This window comes from Petromyzon marinus, unplaced genomic scaffold (genome assembly GCF_048934315.1).
Source record: "Petromyzon marinus isolate PM22_M1 ecotype Great Lakes invasive population unplaced genomic scaffold, UKy_Petmar_22M1.pri1.0 PM_G_Scaffold_9, whole genome shotgun sequence".
Taxonomy (NCBI): Eukaryota; Metazoa; Chordata; class Hyperoartia; order Petromyzontiformes; family Petromyzontidae; genus Petromyzon; species Petromyzon marinus.
The window spans coordinates 5,618,944-5,644,903 of record NW_027423046.1 but is presented as its reverse complement, the minus strand read 5'-3'; the positions used below and the strand labels follow the sequence as shown (position 1 = coordinate 5,644,903).

Sequence of the window (25,960 nt, the reverse complement as noted above, 5' to 3'; positions counted from 1 at the left end):
ACCGGAGACAGCTGGTCAGCGCAGTGTCTAAGGGTCGCTGGAGAGACAGAGTCCGACCCGGCTGCTTTGCGTGGATTCTGCCTCTTGAAAAGTCTATTAACTTCTCCCTCCTGAAAGGAGAGAATCGTCTCTGTAGTATGGGTGGGGGGTGGGGCCTCTCGGGTGGGAAGGGGTGGTTCAGGATAGTCCAATTGTCTTTCAAATCTACAGTAGAACTCGTTCAGGTCGTTGGCTAGGCGGGAGTCGTTAGTGGTGTGGGGGGCTCTGGGTTTGTAGTTGGTGATCTGCCTGAGCCCTCTCCAGACAGAAGCAGCGTCGTTTGTAGAGAACTGGTGTTTTAGTCTGAGTACAGTCGTTTAGCCTCTCTCACCGCTTTGCTAAACCTGTTCTTCGACTCCTTGAATCTGTCTCTATCCCCACTCCTAAACGCTTCCTCCTTCTCCAACCTCAACCTTCTGAGCTTTGCTGAGAACAAGGGCTTATTGTTGTTAAAGTTCACCCTGGTACGTGTTGGGATACAGCAGTCCTCACAGAAGCTGATGTCGAGCATATTTACGGAATACACCACGTGGTGGTGCCGCCGTTGACCCTGGCCATTGACCGAGCAGCCCAACGTTCCTACTACCAGCTCCCTCCGCAGGAGAATGTGTTATGTTATCTTATCTCACACCACGGTTAATGGTATGGTTTACAAAATGGAGTATAATAGCGCCTCGCAGCTGTCTCTCACCCCTCCTCTGTTCCGACCATGGATGAACTCGTCCGTCTGAACGGGGCCCGTAGCTATCCGTGGTGCTAAAGTTGAGGGTAAGAATCCACCCATTTTTTCGCCATATAGCATTGTGATATATAACGACTTATTGTTGGTAGCTTAGCTGATTGGAGAATATAGAGTTTATTGATAACATTAAGGTAATTTATATTTTAGTTTTTTATTGGTTCACTATATAGTACTGTGAATAGCTCGGATGTGTAGGCCTTGACTTCAACATAGTCATTTCTGTGACCAGTCACTAGCTAATCACTCAGTTATTTCAATGCTAAATTCGCCTAGTTATTTCAATGCTAAATTCTCCTGTTTGATTTGTACTAAGTGCCTCGGTGAATGTGTATGCTCTGACTTTAATGTAGCTATTTCTGTGACCAGTTACAAGCTAATCACTCAGCTATTTCAATGCTAAATTCTATGCTAATTCCTTTGTCAAGAGGTGCCTCTGCGGATGTGTATGCTTTAACTTAGATATTTCAATGCTAAATTCTATGCTAATTCCTTTATCAAGGGGTGCCTCTGCGGATGTGTATGCTTTAACTTTTAACATAGCTATTTCTGTGACCAGTCACAAGCTAATCATTCAGCCATTTCAATGCTAAATTCTATGCTAATTCCTTTGTCAAGGCGCTTTGTTTCCTCTCACACAGCTTAAAGGTCGTGATCTGAACGTGGCTCTTTCACTCCAGCGCTGTCCTACCAGACAGTCTCGTCCCTTCACCTGATGAAGGCCGCTTGTGTTGTGGCCGAAACGTCGTGAGAATATTATTGTTATTTTATTTTATCAATTTATTATTTTATTCTCATTCTACGTGACTTTACCGAAAGAACCAAAGAAGAAGTATGTGTTAGCTAGAGTAGGTCGGTGGTCACCACCTTATGTGCAGTGTTATATTACTTACCGTTCTAATAAATCAGCGTTGCCTCCCAAGGAGTCGTGTGTGCACCTAATTCGAACCCACTACAAATGCAATACTACTGTAGAATTCAGTGGTAAATGCAATACTACTGTAGAATTCAGTGGTAAATGCAATACTACTGTAGAATTCAGTGGTAAATGCAATACTACTGTAGAATTCAGTGGTAAATGCAATGCAACTGTAGAATTCAGTGGTAAATGCAATAATACTGTAGAATTCAGTGGTAAATGCAATACTATTGTAGAATTAAGTGGTAAATGCAATAATACTGTAGAATCCAGTGGTAAATGCAATAAAACTGTAGAATTCAGTGGTAAATGCAATACTACTGTAGAATTCAGTGGTAAATGCAATACTACTGTAGAATTCAGTGGTAAATGCAATACTACTGTAGAATTCAGTGGTAAATGCAATACTACTGTAGAATTCAGTGGTAAATGCAATACTAATGTAGATTTCAGTGGTAAATGCAATACAACTGTAGAATTCAGTGGTAAATACAATAAAACTGTAGAATTCAGTGGTAAATACAATACTACTGTAGAATTCAGTGGTAAATACAATAAAACTGTAGAATTCAGCGGTAAATGTAATAAAACTGTAGAATTCAGTGGTAAATGTAATACTACTGTAGAATTCAGTGGTAAATACAATAAAACTGTAGAATTCAGTTGTAAATACAATACTACTGTAGAATTCAGTGGTAAATACAATAAAACTGTAGAATTCAGTGGTAAATGCAATAAAACTGTAGAATTCAGTGGTAAATGTAATACTACTGTAGAATTCAGTGGTAAATGCAATACCACTGTAGAATTCAGTGGTAAATGTAATACTACTGTAGAATTCAGTGGTAAATGCAATAAAACTGTAGAATTCAGTGGTAAATGCAATACTATTGTAGATTTCAGTGGTAAATGCAATACTGTAGAATTCAGTGGTAAATGCAATACTATTGTAGAATTCAGTGGTAAATGCAATAAAACTGTAGAATTCAGTGGTAAATGCAATACTACTGTAGAATTCAGTGGTAAATGCAATACTGTAGAATTCAGTGGTAAATGCAATACTATAGAATTCAGTGGTAAATGCAATACTACTGTAGAATTCAGTGGTAAATGCAATAATACTGTAGACTTCAGTGGTAAATGCAATACTATTGTAGAATTCAGTGGTAAATGCAATACTATTGTAGAATTCAGTGGTAAATGCAATACTGTAGAATTCAGTGGTAAATGCAATACTACTGTAGAATTCAGTGGTAAATGCAACACTACTGTAGAATTCAGTGGTAAATGCAATACTGTAGAATTCAGTGGTAAATGCAATACTACTGTAGAATTCAGTGGTAAATGCAATACTATTGTAGAATTCAGTGGTAAATGCAATAATACTGTAGAATTCAGTGGTAAATGCAATACTACTGTAGAATTCAGTGGTAAATGCAATACTACTGTAGAATTCAGTGGTAAATACAATAATACTGTAGAATTCAGTGGTAAATGCAATACTACTGTAGAATTCAGTGGTAAATGCAATACTACTGTACAATTCAGTGGTAAATGCAATACTACTGTAGAATACAGTGGTAAATGCAATACAACTGTAGAATTCAGTGGTAAATGCAATAAAACTGTAGAATTCAGTGGTGAATGTAATACCACTTTAGAATTCAGTGGTAAATGTAATACTACTGTAGAATTCAGTGGTAAATGCAATACAACTGTAGAATTCAATGGTAAATACAATAAAACTGTAGAATTCAGTGGTAAATGCAATACTACTGTAGAATTCAGTGGTAAATGCAATACTACTGTAGAATTCAGTGGTAAATGCAATAATACTGTATAATTCAGTGGTAAATGCAATAATACTGTATAATTCAGTGGTAAATGCAATAATACTGTAGAATTCAGTGGTAAATGCAATACTACTGTAGAATTCAGTGGTAAATGCAATAATACTGTATCATTCAGTGGTAAATGCAATAATACTGTATAATTCAGTGGTAAATGCAATAATACTGTATAATTCAGTGGTAAATGCAATACTGTAGAATTCAGTGGTAAATGCAATACTACTGTAGAATTCAGTGGTAAATGCAATAATACTGTATAATTCAGTGGTAAATGCAATAATACTGTATAATTCAGTGGTAAATGCAATAATACTGTATAATTCAGTGGTAAATGCAATAATACTGTAGAATTCAGTGGTAAATGCAATACTACTGTAGAATTCAGTGGTAAATGCAATAAAACTGTATAATTCAGTGGTAAATACAATACTACTGTAGAATTCAGTGGTAAATACAATAAACCTGTAGAACTGCACACGCTCTTGTGTGCCGGTTACCTAACATTTACAAACGGAAGCACAGTTAAATAAACATCCCCAATATCTGCATTACCGTATATGTTCAACAGTATGAACATGCAACTCTTTGTCGCTTAATGCAGATACTCTGCAATGGGTATACGGCACAGCGCTCGTACGTGCTGGTTTCTGTATGCACCGACACACAGGGCATAAAACGAAACAGGCTGCATCAAGTGTTTATTCGTATATCAACACGAAACGCATCATTAAACCTCCAAAATGTAAAAAGGGACAAACGCTCCCAACATTTTCTATTGAACACATGAGTACAGTATAACGTAATGGACACATCTTCCATTTTCTTTGGTTCTTTCGGTAAAGTCACCACCACGTAGAATGAGAATAATAAAATAATAAAATAACACGATAAAATTCTCACGACGTTTCGGCCACAACGCAAGCGGCCGTCTTCAGGTGAAAGGAACAGACCCGTCGGGACGACAGAGCTTCAATGAACGTTGTTAAGATTCGAAGCGACTTTTTAGCTGGTTGGGGGAAGTGAGGCACCTTGACAAAGGGGTTTACATATCAAACAGGAGAATTTAGCATTGATATGTAAACCCCTTTGTCAAGGTGCCTCTCTTCTCTAAACCAGCTTAAAAGACGCCTCGAATCTTAACAACGTTCGTTGAAGCTCTGTCGTCCCGACAGGTCTGTTCCTTTCACCTGAAGGCCACTTGTGTTGTGGCCGAAACGTCGTGAGAATTTGTTATTTTATTTTGTTAATTTATTATTTTATTCTCATTCTACGTGGTGGTGACTTTACCGAAAGAACCAAAGAAGATGAATCCTTGCAGTCACGAAAGCTTTAAATAGAAACATCTTCCATTCTTTCTTAGCTTTCTTCTTTTATATACGCGAGGGATTTGCCTCTCGAACGGTGGGGTTCACGTCGAAAAATATTTGACGCCTGGCACGCCCTAAGCCCTGCGGTGGGAATAGGCTATTCCTTTTTCACGTCCGTCACATTAAACTTTGGTTTTTGCACCACAGGTTTTGACTTCAGCATCGGTCCAAACGGACAGCTGTCTTCACCTGATGGTTTCCTCTGCTCGTGAATGAGACTGGGACTTCCCGGTGCAGTTCCAGTGGTATTTGAAACTGTGGGAGGCTGATGGAAAGGACTTGCGACCGCGGATTTTGGAGAACTGAGAACGGACTGAATTTGAGACGAGTTAGACGCTGATTTTACATTAAAAGGGTTTCCACTACTTGGTTTAGGACTCACCGGAGGTGGTGACTTGACAGAAAAAACGGCGTTCTTAGTCTCTGAATGACTCGACGCCACACTCACGCTAGATGGCTCGTCATCTTTGAACAAGACGCTTGGGAAACTGACTGGTCTGAATGGTTTCGGCTTCCACTGGTGAACTCGTGGTGGCTCAGTTACAATCACCTTCTTAGGCATGCCAGCACAACTGCCGGATCGGATGGCATCAAGCATGGCCAGACGTGCATCCTCGGGCCTACGCTCTGTACCTGTGGCCCCGTTACCCACAAGGATGACAGGAGGTGGTGGGGCTATGGGGACTGGAGGAGAATGCACAGGTGCAAGCCGTGGCCGCACTGTGGCTGAGTCGCCCAAGTCGGCTTCTCTCAACTGCTGAGACACCAGTTCTTCGTCTTCTGCTGCTGCCGCTGCTGCTGCAGATGGGGTCTATGGAAACCAGAAGACAGTAGAACACAGCAGTCAACGAGACACCAAGACTTGTGCTACCTGGGGTAACAACACTTCAAGTTCAGACAAATCACGCCATTGTTCGATGCCGTGCAAACGTACATCCTCAAGCTCAAAGAAAATTATGTTGAAGGACGTTTTTGTTAATGTATTAATGGGAGCAAGACAAATAGGCCCTAATATGCGTGATTCGTGTAATTTGCAACAGCTGTCAGGTTCACAAAAGTTCCATTATCCACGGCCCTATTCTTCCTATTATCCTCGATTATCCCCGACTTTCTCATTAGTCATTGCGGAATGGCTTCCTATGATCTGAGATTTTTGAAGGTAAGTGTCCCACGCGGGCACATACATCCCTATCGTAACTTTACCAAAAGAACTAAGAATATGAATTACTGCAGTCACGAAAGCTTTAAATCTAAATTTAATGTTTTTTTATTTTTTTCAACGAGTGACGTGAATCCATTTTCTCTGACAAAATCGTTAAAGTTCGCGCAAACTATCACGCTGTGTAAGAGCACTTGGGGGGTGAAAAAAAAATCGGGTTCTTTTCATTTACATCTTCAACACCACAAAGATGTCTTATTAAAATCCACAAAACGCAAAGCGTAGAGTAATTTTTGAACGCGGACGAATGGCACTCTTTCGCCGTGCTGTTCGGCATCTCCACGAGCAAGCAATTTGCAAACCAACGGATTTTCTCCGACGTGAACGTGTCATCAGTGCGCGGGTTGCTTCGAATAAAGGCAAACAGCGGGGCAGCGTTTACACTATGAGACCTCCTTTGCCAGGAACAAGATATAGCAATAGGTTTTACCCTTTTAACTGGCACAAAAAACTGACACCTGTATTCAAGGCATCGTGTCTGCAATAACCACAACACAAGCAGTCAAAATGCAAACAAAAAAGACAACTCTGAAAATAATATTGGCACTGTCCTTGAAGTTGATTGGTCCACACCCGAGACGGCTTTCTTTAGAGCCTAGTCTCCACTGGTATTGTACGCCTTTTGGCGTCTTCTGGTCCAACACCAGTGGAGACTAGGCTCTAAGAAAAGCCGTCTCAGGTGTGGACCAATCAAATTCAAGGACAGTGCCAATATTATTATCAGAGTTGTCTTTTTGTTTGCATTTTGACTGCTTGTGTTGTGGTTATTGTAAACATGATGCCTTGAATAAAGGTGTCAGTTTTTTTGTGCCCGTTAAAAGGGTAAAACCTATTTCTATAGCGAGGCAGTATTTATACTGCGAGGCCGTGGGGCTCCATGAATGAGGAGGCATAAAAGGCGTTCCCATCGTGATCTCAGGGCATCTGCTCTGGGGGTTTCGTGTGAAGTTTTTGTTCAACAAAAAGAGCTTTTGGCCAAGTGTGCTGTACAACAACCAGAATAAACACCGTGGCCAATGATGACATCTGGTCACCGTTACATTGCATTTATGGCTTTTATTTTGGTGATTTCGAAAAGTGTTTTTTTGTTTTGGTCATGTTTTTGTTTATTGTAGTACGGAGTTAGACTGATGGCCTTAATCTAAGTTGTCTTGTGGTTGTTGTTGTTGTTTGACTTGCATCCCACTGGGATTTTTGCACACAGCGTTGGTGGTGTACGGTGCTATTTCAGGAATATTTTGATGTTTTTTTCCTGGATTTTCTGTTTGCAAAGTCACACACAAAGTCACTTTAAGATGTTTTCTTGTTCATGTTTTTGTTTGTTGCGGTTGCACCCGATTCAAGAGCCGGATGGCTCACAGGGCTATACCACATAAATGAAACTATGGAACTAAATGAACTATGGAGAACAGACTTGCTGAAATGTACAAATTGTGCATGAAAAGAGTCAACTTACACGAACGGTAAGCAAAAGTACGAGTCCAACATTGGCAGAAGAAATTGCTTGTGAGTTTTTTTGACGTAATAAACATCAACTTGTATGCGCATTTGAAATTTAAATTTGTGCAAGCTTTCAGAATTTACGTGTATTTTAAATCAATAATGCTTCCATCAAAAGCGCAATTGATTAGCACCTCACATTATCACGTCTGGCTACGTACGGTGCGAAATAATTGCAACATACATACATTAAATATTGTTTGGATTCAAACAGAACGTCACGTTAATGTCAATCACGTATGGCTACGTACGGTGTGAAATAATTTCAACATACATAGATTAAATATTGTTTGGATTCAAACAGAACGTCACGTTAATGTCAATCACGTCTGGCTACGTACGGTGTGAAATAATTGCAACATACATACATTAAATATTGTTTGGATTCAAACAGAACGTCACGTTAATGTCAATCACGTCTGGCTACGTACGGTGTGAAATAATTTCTACATACATACGTTAAATATTGTTTGGATTCAAACAGAACGTCACGTTAATGTCAAACATACAATGCTTGACCTGTTTGTCCATTGGAAATCCAAATTCCAGTTTTACAAAACATCATCAACAACCAAACAATAAGGTAATGGTGTCGTTTAGAACATAGGTAGCCAATGAAATAAAAAATAGAGCACTTGGTGGAGTATCCAAGAGCTTTCATTCCGAAATCTATAACGTACACTCACACTACCACTTTAAACGAGTTGAATATGTTACGTTACAAGCACCACAACTGCCCTTTAAACAAAGATTCACAGCTCAAACACAGGTTGAAAACATAACATACGTACGTGTTCAACATATGTATGAGCAGTTGTGTAAGATGATATATCTTATGAGATTCCACAAGAGATGTTTGACAGCCAGTTATATGTGCCAGCCAAATAAAAGATTTTTAAAAAATCCAATTGGTTGTCCTTGTTAAAGAGCCGCTGAGCTCAATTGGCTTTGCCAGCTGGAATAAAGTTAGTCTGAAATTGCATGGAACATATGTAAATTAACAATATGTAAATCACTAATTCGAATGTTTTTTTTGTTGGTATTTTGGCAGGCTGTTTGCTCCACAGCCTGTCAACATTTTCGTGGAAAAATGAGGACCGGGAAGGTTAAAGGACTTTCAAAAGATCCTTCAATTAATCCACACACTTTCAAAGGAAATGGTGCCCCTGCTGCAAGGTTATGCAGTTGTTTTACCTTGTAAGCATTATTCTGCAGTATGAAAGTCAATTTTATATCTGAATTAACATGCCCTAAAAAAACTCTTAATAAATTACATATTTTATCAAAGTAGCGTAATAATTAGCCAATTGTCGGAACACGATTACAATTTTGATCACAAGATATCTAAATGAACAACCATTTAAAGAAACAGTTTATTGGATTAAAATTACTTCTGGCCTCCATACTGCTTATACAGAGCCATCTATTCCAATGAAGCCGTGCATTTTACAATATTTACCTTCTTCATTTTCATCCTTTAACGGTAAGCGCCCAGAACTTTGAGCGGAGGCTGAGAAACACAAAACAACATTTCCATACATGTGAATGCCATTCATTAGCATCAGCACATTTGACTTACCCATAACCGGTCAAGTGAATTCTTTAAGGTTCAAACAGCAGCTGGCTGTTAATATAAAACATGTTCGTCACATGCATGCACGCACACACACATACACATAAGTACTCACATACACTCACTCACAATCAAATATATACATATACACACTATGTACATGCTCACTGGACCAACTTGCTCACTGATTGGATGACTGTTGGATTGTGATGCCACCTGACTAACAAGAACACAACTGACAGCATGCAACTCCCATCACAACACATTGCACGGTACGATGCCATAGTGCGGCACATTTCTGTGTAATCTATCACAAGACAAGATTTCATCCATATAGTAATAGGTTTTACCCTTTTAACTGGCACAAAAAACTGACACCTTTATTCAAGGCATCATGTTTGCAATAACCACAACACAAGCAGTCAAAATGCAAACAAAAAGACAACTCTGATAATAATATCAGAGTTGTCTTTTTGTTTGTTGTGGTTATTGCAAACAAGATGCCTTGAATAAAGGTTTCAGTTTTTTGTGCCAGTTAAAAGGGTAAAACCTATTACTATATCTTGTTACTGGCAAAGGAGGTCTCATAATGTAAAATATTTAATCCCTTTTACTGGTCATCTGTGAAAATGAGCTTCACAGTTCATCAGATTTCTCCAGTCTAAATAAAGATTCTGATGGCACCCCAAAATTGCAAAATGTCTCTCTTCACAATAATAAAAAAAATAATTTCGTTTGGTCGATGAACAATTCATCCCGGCCAAATCTCTTAAACATAATTCACTATTGCTTCGCGAGGACATTAAACCCCGGAAACATTACTGGGTTAGGCACTTTAACATTCCACGACTTCAACCCTTCATTAAGCGTAACAATGATGATACATTCTGTGTTGATGTCCTCAAAAATAAGTCGCCAATTAAATATTTCACCTTGTCATCATATTACAAACGGTGCTTTGACTGACGACAGACATCGTGGGGCTCATAGACTCTTTGTGTTTCTTCGGTAAAGTCACGACGTAGGTAAAATAAAATAAATAAAACAACTACATTAAATCACGACGTTTCGGGGGCAACACCAAGCTTCCGTCTTCATGGGGAAACCGTCACGGCAAAATTGCTGCATCAACTCGATACATAAATTCAGGTGGAAACCGTCACGGCAATATTGCCGCATCAACTTGATACAGAAATTCAGGTGGAAACTATCACGGTAATATTGCTGCATCAACTTGATACAGAAATTCAGGTGGAAATCGTCACGGCAACATTGCTGCATCAACTTGATACAGAAATTCAGGTGGACACAGGTCACGGCAAAATTGCTGCATCAACTCGATACAGAAATTCAGGTGGAAATCGTCACGGCAACATTGCTGCATCAACTCGATACAGAAATTTAGGTGGAAACCGTCACGGTAAAATTGCTGCATCAACTTGATACAGAAATTCAGGTGGAAACCATCACGGTAAAATTTCTGCCTCAACTTCATACAGAAATTCAGGTGGAAATCGTCACGGTAAAATTGCTTGATACAGCTGTGACGGTTTCCACCTGAAGAAGGGAGCTTGGTGTTGCCTCCGAAACGTCGTGATTTAATTTAGTTGTTTTATCATTTATTTGTTTTTTAACTACGTCGTTACTTTGCTGAAAAAAAACACAAAGTGTGGTGAATCCTTGCAGTCACGAAAGCTTCAAATCTGGAAATAGTGGGGCTCACGAGGTAAATGTGTAGCAGCAGAGGTCTTGTTGAAAGAAGACAGTTGAAGCCAAACAAAACCGCATGCACGATTGGAACGTGTTCGCTTACCGTCTCCCCTGTGTAAACATGATGTTGACAAATCGGCTAGGTGATGATACTGTGTAGGAACCTCCTGGTTACTACACCACCAGCCCACAGGAGATTATTATTGTGTCAGTCTGTCGTGCATCCAAACATGGGAGGGGTGGGGCTGGGTGGGGAGGGGAGGGTGGGGAGGGGCTGGTGGGGAGGGGCTGGGTGGGGAGGGGAGGGTGGGGAGGGGCTGGGTGGGGAGGGGCTGCGTGGGGGGTGGGGCTGGCTGGGGAGGGGCTGGTCACCCCGTGGTGCCCTTATAAAACTCAACGTTTAACCTACTCACGCTGGCTTGTGCCTGCCCTCACAGTCGGGCATATTTACGGAACACACCACGTGGTGGTGCCGCCGTTGACCCTGGCCATTGACCGAGCAACCCAACAACGTTCCTACCAGCTCCTCCCTCCGCAGGAGAATGTGTTTAAGTTTAGGTATTGTGCCTAAGCAGTTCACTGCACTAAAAGCAATGGAATTTCACTTTTTGCTCCCCGAGATGCTTGCAGGTTGTTACCAAGACGAAACGAACAGAAGCTTTTTTTAGACATACTTTTTCGCTTAAATCAAAACGTTTGCCCGATGGCACAGCTTAAATTCCCGCATTTTGAACAGGGCCAAAAAGCGCCGCTCCGTCGTAAAAAAAAAAATCGGCCTTGAATCGATAGAACTATAAAGGGCACTTGATAAAAATAAAAAAAATGGAAAATGTGAGCACGTGAGAGCCCTCTCTCTCTCTCACGTGCGGAGCTGCTCCGCCTTCGACGCTCGTTCTCCACGCCGGGCTGCACAGGAGGAGTGGATCCAGGCTGCGACAACAACAACAACGCCGCCGGCCGCGCCTGTTCTGGGGCAGATCTCGGAAGCGGAGGCGGCGGCTCGGGGCCGGCAGCCTGCGTACCCCAGGCGGTGGTGCATGGGGGGGGAGGAGGAGGCGCACGGGGCTTGGTGCGACGCCGCAGCGTGCCGAGCGGCGACGTGGCTCCAGCGGCCCGGGTCGAAGGCGAGGCCAACGGTGCGGGAGGGGGTGACCGGCTTCTTCCGGTCTCCTGTGCGAGGCGCGGCTGGCCTGGAGGGCTCTGAGCAGGAGACACAAGGTTTACATCGTTAGACCTCCTTTGCCAGTAGCCAAAATGTAATAATAATAGGGGGTTTTTCAACCTTTTTTCTGGCAACAAAACTGAAACCTTTTACATTATGAGACCTCCTTTGCCAGAAACAAGATATAGGAATAGGTTTTACCCTTTTAGTACGCCTTTTGGCGTCTTCTGGTCCAACACCAGTGGAGACTAGGCTCTAAGAAAAGCCGTCTCGCGTGTGGACCAATCAAATTCAAGGACAGTGCATATTATTATCAGAGTTGTCTCTTTTGTTTGCATTTTGACTGCTTGTGTTGTGGTTATTGCAAACATGATGCCTTGAATAAAGGTGTCAGTTTTTGTGCCAGTCAAAAGGGTAAAACCTATTCCTAAAACTGAAACCTTTTTACGAGGATTCATGTCGCTGCATTAACCACAATGCACGCCTTTTGGCGTCATCTGGTCGAGCACCAATTTGGGTCGAGGCTCAAAAGAAAGCCGTCCCTTGGCGTGGACCAATCAGTTTCAAGGACAATGCTACATATTATCATAGTATTTTTTTCGTTTGCATTTTGACTGCAAGTATTGTGGTTAATGCAGTAGACATGAATCCTTGTTAAAAGGTTTCAGTTTTGTTGCCAGAAAAAAGGGGAAAAACCCCTATTAAAACACAAAGTTGTTAAGAGATATCCACCAAAGCCAAACCTATCTCCGGCACAATACTGTACAACTATTTAATACATTTTGATTTAAAGCTTTCGTGACTGCAGTAATTCATATTCTTAGCTTTCGGTAAAGTCACGTTGAAGGGAAACAATAAAATAATAATATATACAAAACAACGTGACTTTACCGAAAGAGCTAAGAATATAACTATTTACTAATGGTGGTGTGTTATGTAACAAAGAACTTTATTGAAATCCAAAAACTAATTCGTTGAAATTTTTTTTTTTACAGCTATTGGCCAAACATCCCTGTGCAGGACCCTCTTGAATAGGAGTCTTCAGACTCAGTGCAACTTTCCTGAACATGTAATTATTCTTACGGGTGTAACACATTGCCATGCTGGTCAGTGGGAGATTGTTGAAGTATGATTAACTTAAGTGCAATTTTAATTTTTGAATGATGTGAAATATTAGGTAAAGAGGTATATAAGAAATAATCGATTTCAAGGAGCATCTTCATGATACTCAGCTCGAGTATCATGCCAATAATGGAAACTATTTATATTCCAGACGCTACGTCATTGGTTGGCTATGCACGATGTGAAAGACGTTCAACATACTGCCAATGCATTAAACATATGCAGTATCACAATAAAACAGCATGTAAATGCCACAAAAACTTTGAAGGAGCCTGAAAAGGCTTCATAATTTTGTTTTTGAAGTGTGGTTGCTATAACAATTTTGTTAACAAAGAGATTAAGTAACCAAAGCCTTAGGTTTATTTTATCTCCATATATATGTAAAAGACAAAAAGGTGTGAGTATGTGTCTGTTCAAAATGTTTAGCGAACTTCCCGACATGCAACAAACTTTAAATTTGCCATGTGGGTACTTTACAGACTGTACACCGTGCAAACCTTATACAAATACACTTTTGTTTTAGTTTTTTGGTGGGGGGGGGGGAGCTCAATAATGTATTTGTTTTTGCACGGCAAAACATAAATGCTGTGACGTCAAATCTGTCACGTGACCCGCGCATGTGGAAGCCTAACGCATTGTAGTGTAGCATAGCCTGGCACAAGCGTCGTGGTGACGTCACCGCCACTTAGTGGCGAATGGCGGTTGTTGTTGTTGTGTATGTGTGTGTATGTGTGTGTGTATGTGTCTGTGTCTATGTGGAAGCGTAAAGCATTGTTGTGTAGTGGTTAGCGCGCTGTGTATGTGTCTGTGTGTATCTGTGTGTGTGTCTGTGTGTATGTATGTTTGTGTGTGTGACTGTGTGTCTGTGTGTGTATGTGTGTGTGTCTGTGTGTCTGTGTATGTGTGTGTGTATCTGTGTGTATGTGTGTGTATCTGTGTGTGTCTATGTGTGTGTGTGTAAGCCTAACGCATTGTAGTGTAGTGGTTAGCGCTACGCCGCGCTACGAACCCGGCGACCCCCAGTTCGATTCCCGCTCACTGCCACCGCCGGCGACGATTATTTCAACCGCTCCTGGGCCTCCCCTAGGTCGACTCAGCCTCAAACGAGTAACTGCCGTGTTGTGTGAACATCGCCACCGGGGAGACAAAGGCGGCCGGGCGTGGTGGACCCAAGTCCCGGGCGAAGCCGGCTAGTGACAGCTCAGCCCGTGACGTGTATATCCATGCCGTGACCGTACAGCTCATGCAGGCCAACGATGCCATTACCCTCTCATATCCCGACCTGCATCGCGTTGGCACAACGGTGCACAGTAAAGTTCACGCCAAAGGCCCCTCGTGACGCGGTGCTGCCCAACGGGCGTTTGCCGATGTGCTGCTCCACCCATTCAGTCGCCTGCACGTGTTCACCTACACGTGTTCACCTACACGTGTTCGCCTACACGTGTTCGCCTACACGTGTCCGCCTACACGTGTTCACCTACACGTGTTCACCTACACGTGTTCACCTACACGTGTCCGCCTACACGTGTTCACCTACACGTGTCCGCCTACACGTGTCCGCGCAGCGTCAGTAGGCTCCGAACGTTACTGAGCACGATATAGGTTGCAGTATTGAGAGGGGGGATATTGTTGAAACAGCACAATAAGTTGTGTCACGCTTTCTACAGGGTTGGGTGTGGGTGGGGTTGCACGTTCCTCCAGGGATTCAAGCGCTGTTCGTTCGGCCAATGCACACGGTGAAAGCAGACAAAGATACTGCTGCGCACTGCACTTCCATTTACTTCCTTTAGGTCACCGTCGAAAAAGTCTTGCTGGAGGGCAAATAAATAAAGAGGTTTCGATTTTAACCGAACATTAAACTAATTTTCAATGGTACAGTATCTTTTTTCCAAGTAGTGGTATCCCAAACTTTTCGCGGCTGCTTAAATTCCCTTTTCACACCATCGATATGTAAACTCCCCCTCGCCCCCTCGCCGGTCTGCACATGTTCACCCTCTCTACACCGTTCATCGTGCTAAGTCTGCCAATTAAATGCTAAATTCTATGCTAATTCCTTTGTCAAGGCGCTCTGTTTCTTCTCACACAGCTTAAAGGTCGCGGTCTGAGCTTGGCTTTTTCACTCCAGCGCTGTCCTCCAGACAGTCTCGTCCCTTCACCTGATGAAGGCCGCTTGCGTCGTGGCCGAAACGTCGTGAGAATTTTATCGTGTTATTTTAATTTATCAATTTATTATTTTATTCTCATTCTACGTGGTGGTGACTTTACCGAAAGAACCAAAGAAAATAAATGAGAGGCGTTTTTATTAACGGCTCGCAGCATTTAACAAAAGTCAGCTCACAACTCATCTATGGGATGTAGGGAAATAAAGATTCCTTTTCTGCTGGTGGACCCGTGCACGTTTTTTGTTTACAACCTTACTTTTAAGAGCAGCGCAACTGTAGCGTAAGGTTATTAATAATTTCTGGAAAAAAAAAACAGCAAAGGGCTATCACTTAAAACGGTTCACCACAATGGATGGTACAAAAAAAACCTTGATTGAAAGCTTTCGTGACTGCAGTAATTCATATTCTTAGCTCTTTCGGTAAAGTCACGTTGAAGGGAAACAATAAAAAAATAAAATATATATAAAACAATAAAAATTCTCACGACGTTTCGACCATAACACAAACGGTCGTCATCAGGTGTGAAAAAACCGTTTGTGTTATGGTCGAAACGTCGTGAGAATTTTTATTGTTTTATATATATTTTATTATTTTATTGTTTCCCTTCAACGTGACTTTACCGAAAGAGCTAAGAATATGAATAAAGAAAACCCTCATTAAACAAACACTTAACGTCATATAAATCGACAACAAAAAGCTTTAAGAACAGGATTTGCCAGTGGTCAGCGATAACATCGACAAAAATATTACTCACCAGCTCACTTTATTTTCCGATGGGTGTGGAGGGCAAGCGGCACCTGGCCACGTGGTCCCTACCCTACAACTCAAGTGCCAAGGCCTACGTGCTATGGTGTAGCGCGCAGGGAGACGTGCCGCTAACAAGTCTCCTGCTTTTGAACTAAATACGAGAGAGTAAGTTCTAAGAGGGGCAGAGTAACGGCAAATTCAAACGTGTGCTGAAATTTGGACCTAAAACCGCACCGGTCTCAGTCTGTGTCACGTCCTGTAAATCACAAACTGGAGAAGCCACGTTGATCTTGGCATTAAGCCTGCACACGCTTCGAATTGAAATGTACATTGCACTGTATGCACACAACATTACACCTGATGATGACCGTTTGTGTTATGGTCGAAACGTCGTGAGAATTTTTATTGTTTTATATATACATTATTATTTTATTGTTTCCCTTCAACGTGACTTTACCGAAAGAGCCAAGAATATGAATTACTGCAGTCACAAAAGCTTTAAATCAAAATTATTGGTGTTTTGTTGCTGCAAATATGGCGATGGGGTTCCTCCCCTTGCACATGATAAATGTATCATGCACGGTATTCATGCCACAGCCTGCACCCCGCTTGAAAGTTTTTTGTGCTTCCCATAGAGGGGCATACTTCCCACCCCCCGGGTTGAGAACCACTGTATTAACCTTTTAAATAGTACATTGTAATAACTGTTAACATATATACGCAAAAAACATGTCGCACCAACAATTTAAATGTGTATTGAGTGACACCTACAGCAACCAAGATACATCTGCATTAAAATAAACTGATACATTTGAATTTAAATATTTCAAAAGTAAATCAAGGTATGTGATAAATATAAACTTAAAATCGGCTGTAATTTAATCATTCAACAATCCAGTTGTACAGTGATCACTGAATTAACAGTACTTACCCTGAATTTGATGATTCTCAACATCAATGGAATCAGCATGAATCATACTATACAGCTAAATAAATCGCTAATGCTTCCAAAAGGGTGCACTGTCAGCTAAATTGGTCTAAAACATGTTTTACCAGTGAATAATTTCTGGAAAGTTGTTGTTTTGCAGTTTACACCTACACCTGTACAACTTATTCCACCAAGATAACTTACACAAATTCTCAAAATGGCATTAACTGATTTAGTTGATAGCTAAAATTATTTTCCAATACGATTCTAACAATAAAGTGAACCAGAAAACAAAGATAACGAACTATAGGACTACACTGCATAACACATTGATATTTTTGTGGGGACCTTATAAGCTCCCCACAAAATATCAATGCCACATTTTAAAATGTAAAAAGGGTAATTACGAGTGTTGTATTATATTTAAAAAAATGTCTTTCACGTTGAATTATAAGGTCGGCATGACGGAAAATTATCTTTTTCAACAGTTTGATGTGCAAAAAAATGCGTAACATTTTAATGACACAGTCTGCTTTAGCTTTGAAGCTATGAATCATGTTGACAGGTTTCAAGGTTTTTTTGCCAAAGGCAAGCTTTAATTTGAATCATAGCACCATAATTCAAGACAGTTCTTCAAGGGCAACTGAGTATTAAAAGGGAACGGGGTTAGCGCTAAAAAGTGATGGGCCTGTGCGACATTTACCGCTGTGAGCACAAGCATGAGGAATTATTTTCTGTTTAGCACTGCCGTTAGTATCGTTAGCGGGGCTGTAAACAGAGTTAGTACTTACGTCTCTGCTACTGTCACCATGCATTGAGCTGTTGGAACCACGCTCGGAAACATCATCATCATCACTCTGGGAAAGCCACAGCAGCAGAATGAGGACATGACACGCGGGTAAGCAAAGACAGCAAATACTCAACAATGCGCACGGGGGGAAGTTGTTAGAATAACCAAAACAGCTAGAAGTAGCTGGTTGCGTGTGTTAGTATCAACAGCAAGAACATGTCCCAACAGCGTTCAAAGCAAGCTTCTGCACGCAACGTGTTAGTATATTCAAATATAAGCGGAAATATAAAAATAAAAAGCAAATGCCTCCAGAATACATTTGAACTATAAACACACCGACTTGTTACAAATATATATTTTGTTACTGGCAAAGGAGATCTCATAATGTAAATGCTCACCCCGAGCCCTCAATACTCTGATGGTGCGCTGTTTTTGAGTTGTACGCCTTTTGGCGTCTTCTGGTCCAACACCAGTGGAGACTAGGCTCTAAGAAAAGCCGTCTCGGGTGTGGACCAATCAAATTCAAGGACAGTGCCAATATTATTATTATCAGAGTTGTCTTTTTTGTTTGCATTTTGACTGCTTGTGTTGTGGTTATTGCAAACATGATGCCTTGAATAAAGGTGGCAGTTTTTGTGCCAGTCAAAAGGGTAAAACCTATTACTATATCTTGTTACAAACATGTCTCCGTGTATCTACACATGACACTCCTCTCGACAAGAGAATAACACACCGTTTAATGAAGTCACAAGAGAACACCACGGCAAGAAAAAACACCGCTCAATTTCAAATACGCAGGGGTGCAAGTGTGTCACGTACTGACCTTCTTTATCTTTGGCCGCAAAAAGCTCCAAAGCCCTTTGTGTTTTTTCTCCGGGAGGTCTGCGTTGTCGTTCAGGCCATGGCCCAGCTCTGTAACGCAAAGAGAGCCACTCAATACATCCACAGGGTACTCTTTGGTTCTATTCGCTAAAGTCACGTAACAAGCAAAAAAATTAAAAATTCTCACAACGTTTCGGCCACAACGCAAGCGGCCTTCATCATGTGAAGGGACCGTGCTGTCACGAGGACAGCGTTGGAGTGAAAACAGCCAAGCCCAGGTCGCGTACTTTAAGCTGTGTGGGAGGCTGTTTTCACTCCAATGCTGTCCTCATGACAGCACGGTCCCTTCACCTGATGAAGGCCACTTGTGTTGTGGCCGAAACGTCGTGAGAATTTTTCAATTTTTATTTTGTTGTTGTTTGTGACGTGACTTTACCGAATAGAACCAAAGAGTATGGATCATTGCAGTCGCGAAAGCTTCAAATCTAGAACATCCACAGGTGAAGGTTTCCATTACCTGAGCGTTAATGTGCATATAGCAACAGGGATGACACGCAGCGAATTCGCTTCACAGTGAACGGTCCGTAGTTTTTGCAGATGCAACACAAAGTTAAATTATCATTAGACCTCCTTTGCCAGTTCCAAAATGTAATAATAATAGGGTTTTTCCCCTTTTTGATGGCAACAAAACTGAAACCTTTTTACAAGGATTCATGTCTACTGCATTAACCACAATACCTGTGCACCAATCAGTTTCAAGCACAATGCACCATATATTATCATAGTATGTTTTTTGTTTGCATTTTGACTGCAGGTATTGTGGTTAATGCAGTAGGCATGAATCCTTGTTAAAAAGGTTTCAGTTTTGTTGCCAGAAAAAAGGGGAAAACCCAACTATTATTAAAGTTAAATTAATTAAGCCTTTCAATACGTGGTCTATTTTTTTATTAATTGTACGACGCTTGAAACCCAAGAAACTTCAAATTGCAAAAGGTGTACTATTTTCACGCACGTACCAAAATTATCAAGGTGTTTATTAAATGTTGATAAAAAACATGCATATTACACCATACTTGTGTATATATTTTTTTTTAGGTACACCTCTACGGAGCGTTCACATTGTTCATTGTAACAATACTTCTCCACTAGATGGCAGGATTGTAAAAAAATTAAAATATTTTACACTTAAATTTCGATTTAAAGCTTTCGTGACTGCAGTGATTCATATTCTTGGCTCTTTCGGTAAAGTCACGTTGAAGGGAAACAATAAATAATAAAAAATATATATCAAACAATAAAAATTCTCACGTTTTCACAACTGATGATGACCGTTTGTGTTATGGTCGAAACGTTGTGAGAATTTTTATTGTTTTATATATTTTATTATTTTATTGTTTCCCTTCAACGTGACTTTACCGAAAGAGCTAAGCTTATATATTTTACACTTCTTCAATTTCCCACCGGGTGGCGCTGGTGGCACACAAAATGCAGCAAAGCACGCAGCAGAGAACGGCGCTGGTTGTGCCAAGGGGTTGAAACTTGCAGCCCGTCACGGTAACCATGGAGCTGTCCAAGCACGGACATTCTAAGCCTCCCAAGCCATTATTAATGCGGCCAAGAAGTCAGTTCACCCACATGGTGGCCGCACACGGGACGTGTGAACATTCCGTGCTCGATTCCAGCAGCCAGCAAGCCCAAACATGCAGCTCATAAACTCGCACGCACGCACAAACAAATAACACGAACAATCCTCTGCATTAGTAATAGGTTTTACCCTTTTGACTGGCACAAAAACTGACACCTTTATTCAAGGCATCGTGTTTGCAATAACCACAACACAAGCAGTCAAAATGCAAACAAAAAAGACAACTCTGATAATAATATTGGCACTGTCCTTGAATTTGATTGGTCCACACCCGAGACGGCTTTTCTTAGAGCCTAATCTCCACTGGCGTTGGACCAGAAGACGCCAAAAGGCGTACAACTCAAAAACAGCGCACCATCAGAGTATTGAGGGCTCGGGGTGAGCATTTACATTATGAGACCTCCTTTGCCAGTAACAAGATATAGTAATAGGTTTTACCTTTTTAACTGGCACAAAAACTGACACCTTTATTCAAGGCATCGTGTTTGCAATAACCACAACACAAGCAGTCAAAATGCAAACAAAAAGACAACTCTGATAATAATATTGGCACTGTCCTTGAATTTGATTGGTCCACACGCGAGACGGCTTTTCTTAGAGCCTAGTCTCCATTGGTGTTGGACCAGAAGACGCCAAAAGGCGTGCAACTCAAAAACAGCGCACCATCAGAGTATCGAGGGCTCGGGGTGAGCATTTACATTATGAGACCTCCTTTGCTATGCATGGGTAGCCAAAGGAACGACAGAGAAATCCAATCACGGCGGCTTTAGGTTCGAAGCCAATTCATGCGCTTTGCCTACTGACACAAATTAGCACGAGGCAGAGGCGACTAAATTTCGATTTGAAGCCTTCGTGACTGCAAGGATTCTTCTTCTTTGGTTCTTTCGGTAAAGTCACCATCAATAAAATTCTCACGACGTTTCGGCCATTCTACGTGGTGGTGGTGACTTTACCGAAAGAACCAAAGAAGATGAATCCTTGCAGTCACGAAAGCTTTAAATCGAAATTTAACCTCTACGGGGAGGGATTTCACACAACCTTAAGCACCTGAAGACGGCCTCTTGCGTTGTGGCCGAAACGTCGTGAGAATTTTATCGTGTTATTTTATTATCTTATTATTCTCATTCTACATGGTGGTGACTTTACCGAAAGAACCAGAGGCGACTAGACCGAGAGTGAGCAGACTGAGTTTGCCGGGCGGACTGATTTCAAGCAATGCTCACATCAGCATCTAACTAGAGATATTTGAGCAGGTGCCACGTGCACTATTTACTTTTAAAATGCTAGCAGTTATGAACACTGTCACAAAAGTAGGCACAGCAACTAGAATATACTTGTAAGAGACCTCTACGTGGATAGCAAGGTTATTTATTATAGTGGAGGGGGGGGGGGTATCAAAACTGAAAGTCAGATGACCATGAACACATACACACATATATACATACGTCTAAAACAAATTGTTATCTTAAAAGTCATACCGATAAAATAAACAATTCTAGGTCAAATTTCGATTTAAAGCTTTCGTGACTGCAAGGATGCATCTTCTTTGGTTCTTTCGGTAAAGTCACCACGTAGAATGAGAATAAAATAATAAATTAACACAATAAAATTCTTACGACGTTTCGGCCACAACACAAGTGGCCCTCTTCAGGTGAAAGGAACAGACCTGTCGTCTGACCTTTATTGTGTTATTTTATTTTATTAATTTATTATTTTATTCTCATTCTACGTGGTGACTTTACCGAAAGAACCAAAGAAGATGAATTCTAGGTCAATAACCAGGAGGTTCTATTGACAAGTCTAAAAGAAACTGCAGGGAAGGTAGGCTTTAAGCCAGCCTTATAAAGGACCGCCATGATAAAACGAATTTTTTATTCTTTGGTTCTTTCGGTAAAGTCACCACCACGTAGAATGAGAATAAAATAATAAATTGATGAAATAAAATAACAAAATAAAATTCTCACGAAGTTTCGGCCACAACACAAGCGGCTCCAGCGCTGTCCTCCTGACAGTCTCGTCCCTTCACCTGATGAAGGCCGCTTGTGTTGTGGCCGAAACGTCGTGAGAAATTTATTGTGTTATTTAATTTTATTAATTTATTATTTTATTCTCATTCTCCGTGGCGGTGACTTTACCAAAAGAACCAAAGAAGGATGAATCCTTGCAGTCACGAAAGCTTCAAATCGAAACGAATTTTTTGTTCTTTTCCATCAGCTCAAAAGTAACGTTAAAACAAAACCTCTGCTCCTGTCGACGGCGTACACCTCCTTGACGCCGAGCTCGGACAGCGAGCACGACGTATCGAGCAGCTCCGTCTCGCTGGCGTCCCCGAACAGCGCCGTGTGGTGGACGTCAAGCTCGCACTCGTTGCAGATGTCGGGCAGCAGCGCTTGCAGGGCCACGCGCGGGCTCGCCAGAACTACGGTCTTCTTACGCGCTCGCGAGTAGTTCACCGTCAGCCGCACCGTTTGCTGAAAAACAAATTAAGTGATGTAATACTCTTTGCTTCTATTCGGTAAAGTCACGTAGGTAAAAAAAATCACGACGTTTCGGCCACAACAACACAAGTGGCCTTCATCAGGTGAAGGGACCGTGCTGTCACGAGGACAGCGTTGGAGTGAAAACAGCCAAGCCCAGGTCGCGTCCTTTAAGCTGTGTGGGAGGAAGCAAAACGCTTTGACAAAGGAATTAGTATAAACATGAGCACGATGTACGTAGGAGGTGCATGGGCCATGACCTGAGCTTGGCTGTTTTCACTCCAACGCTGTCCTCATGACAGCACGGTCCCTTCACCTGATGAAGGCCGCTTGTGTTGTGGCCGAAACGTCGTGATTTTTGTTATTTTATTTTTTACCTACGTGACTTTACCCAATAGAACCAAAGAGTATGGATCCTTGCAGTCACGAAAGCTTCAAATCTAGAATTAAGAGATTTAAGTAGAGGATCGACGAATTGAACGCTGTCGTTAACAAATCCTGTCTTCGTTTACCCTCTTAGGATCCAGCTGTCAACGTTCATCAAATTTCTCCATTTAAAAATGAAATACTGGGCTAGGCTGTGGATTAAGGGGGACTAAAACTGGGTTACACTTGGTCTGAATTACAGTATAAAACCTCATGATGTGCTGTAGTGGAGGTTCAATGGGACAGGAAGCCCACCTCTTCACACAAATAACAATGTTATTGTATTTGTCTCTCAGCCAATGGGGCCTCTGCCTTTGCAGGAAAACTCTGCACCAGTTTCGACCTTGTGGATTGCCCTTTTAAACAAATGCTGTTTCCAGCTGTTGAGAACAGCAGCACCATTAAAGCTATGGTGGATTTAGCAGCAGAAAACAGAAAAACTATACACAAACTCAAGTTTGTGGTGGAGGATCATGGGTAATGAATACATAATACACAGACTGTAAAATTATGTTTTGTCTTTCTGTTCCCCCCCTTGTACTGTGACTCTGTACTGGGCTCATGCTCAGTCCCAACAAAAACCTTTTTGTAATGATGTTTCATCCATTCTGCCTATGGACCTTCCAGACCAATATTTTCCAGCAGTGCAGACAAAGCATGATTTCAGAAAGTAAGCTGGTTTCGAATTTCTGGATCACATCACCATTATATAACCTGCTTAACAAATGATGCTGTGTAATATTCCATATATCCTGGATGACAGGATGCATGCATTTGTACCCCTGGGGAGAGCCTCTAACTAAGCAAATTCATTGTGTAACTTGTATGATTCACGATAAAGGTTTTTGGGTGAGATCGCGTTATTTATAAATGTGTCGTAAAACCCTCCACCACCCGACATGGCCAAAGCAGTAAACATGTGTCACGTTCACAAAAGACAAAATATTCTAGATTTGAAGCTTTCGTGACTGCAAGGATCCATACTCTTTGGTTCTATTCGGTAAAGTCACGTAGTAGGTGAAAAAATAAAACAACAAAAATCACGACGTTTCGGCCACAACACAAGCAGCCTTCATCAGGTGAAGGGACCAGCCTGTCTAGAGGACAGCGCTGGAGTGAAACACAGCCAAACTTAAAGGTCGTAGTCTGAGCGTGGCTGTGTTTCACTCCAGCGCTGTCCTCGAGACAGGCTGGTCCCTTCACCTGATGAAGGCCGCTTGTGTTGTGGCTGAAACGTCGTGAGAATTTTATTGTTTTATTTTTTTACCTACGTGGTGACTTTACCGAATAGAACCAAAGAGTAAAGACAATTAGTTCACTACTTTAGCCCATTTGCGCGTAGAAGAGTGAATCCACAACATAATTTACAACATTGTGAATACGACGTTTCGCTGGTGATTAGATCCAGCATCATCGGGCAATTCGCCAGAATGGTGAAGCCCTCTCCGCTTGCTCCCGGTCTTAAATAGAGCAGCAGTAGGGTGACGTCATCATTTAACTCATATCAGGCGCAGCGATTAGAGGTGGATAGGGGGAGGGTATTGTAATTATATAATAGATTGGTAATTATTCAATTGTTATTAATTACTAGTAGTTTCCCCTATAAGGAATTGTAGTTGCAATATATTTAATTTAACAATAAGGGTTACGACACGTTTATAAATAACGCGATCCAACCCAAAAGCCTTTATTATGAATGATATTGGTCGCGAAAGCCTACGTGTTAAACTTGTAAGATGAAAATAAATGCACCAAAGGTTATCGGTCTGTATCCAGCTATATGCCTCTGTGTCTAGTATACAATAAACAACCATCACAAGATAAAATCTAAGACGTTTTGTCATTTGGTAGAATATCAACTAATGTACCATGGCCTCTGGTACAATTGGGCTTTCACAACATTTACATACTCGCTAAACATTCCAAACTAGCCCCTGATCCTGGTGTACAATGCAAAGCCACCACAGGAGAGAAGATCAAGGCCTTGTTCACTGATCCCCAGGATTAAAGCACCTGCAGTTGCTAAGCATGCTTAAATTACATTTCAGACTAAACAATGCAGAGTAGAATTGGAAATACGTAATAGATTTGGATATCATGGAAAACACATGTCTCTAATTACCAATATCTATCCATATCTCTGTTTAAGAGCATTTCATTATTGTAATTTAATTGTACTTGTGTTGGTGTCAATAAAGTAGGAAATATGGAAACAGTTGCATAAAACTATGACAGTATAGGCTGACCTGGCTATAAATCAAAAGTAAACGCATCTATGCCTCTATGTAAGGAACGAGACAGGAAGACTTCTCCACAGATCTGGATGTCGCCTGATGAAGCTGGTTGTAATTACTGGCAAAACGTCGTACTCAGATTGTAAATGTTGTGGCTTGGCTCCCCAACACACCGGTGTGCTGTACTAGTACACTACACTATAAACTACACTATACACTACACTACTATACACTACACTATACACTACTAGACACTACACTATACACTACTATACACTACACTATACACTACACTACACTATACACTACACTATACACTGCTATACACTACACTATACACTACTATACACTACACTATACACTACTATACACTACACTATACACTACACACGAGTGCTGTACTAGTGACGAATCGTCCACGTTCTGTTTACGCGACAGCCCTTACTAGTTGGCTGTGTCGGGTGGTGGCGGGTTTTCACGACACAACATTTATATATTTATACGCGGTCTAACCCAAAAACCTCTATGA

The 25,960-nt window shown here is 41.3% G+C and overlaps 1 protein-coding gene across 1 annotated transcript in view; it reads right to left on the bottom strand.

Annotated features, from left to right (window-relative positions):
• Window positions 1-5,664: 5,664 nt before the first annotated feature.
• The window catches only part of LOC142921857 (uncharacterized), a 35,210-nt gene continuing 14,914 nt past the window's right edge, over window positions 5,665-25,960 (bottom strand). Inside the window, exons 3-7 of the mRNA XM_076063192.1 lie at window positions 22,534-22,765; window positions 18,651-18,739; window positions 17,829-17,894; window positions 11,719-12,116; window positions 5,665-5,725 (exon numbers count right to left, since the gene is read on the bottom strand). Coding sequence (XP_075919307.1) covers window positions 5,665-5,725; window positions 11,719-12,116; window positions 17,829-17,894; window positions 18,651-18,739; window positions 22,534-22,765 — 846 coding nt within the window. The remainder of the gene's footprint in view (window positions 5,726-11,718; window positions 12,117-17,828; window positions 17,895-18,650; window positions 18,740-22,533; window positions 22,766-25,960) is intronic.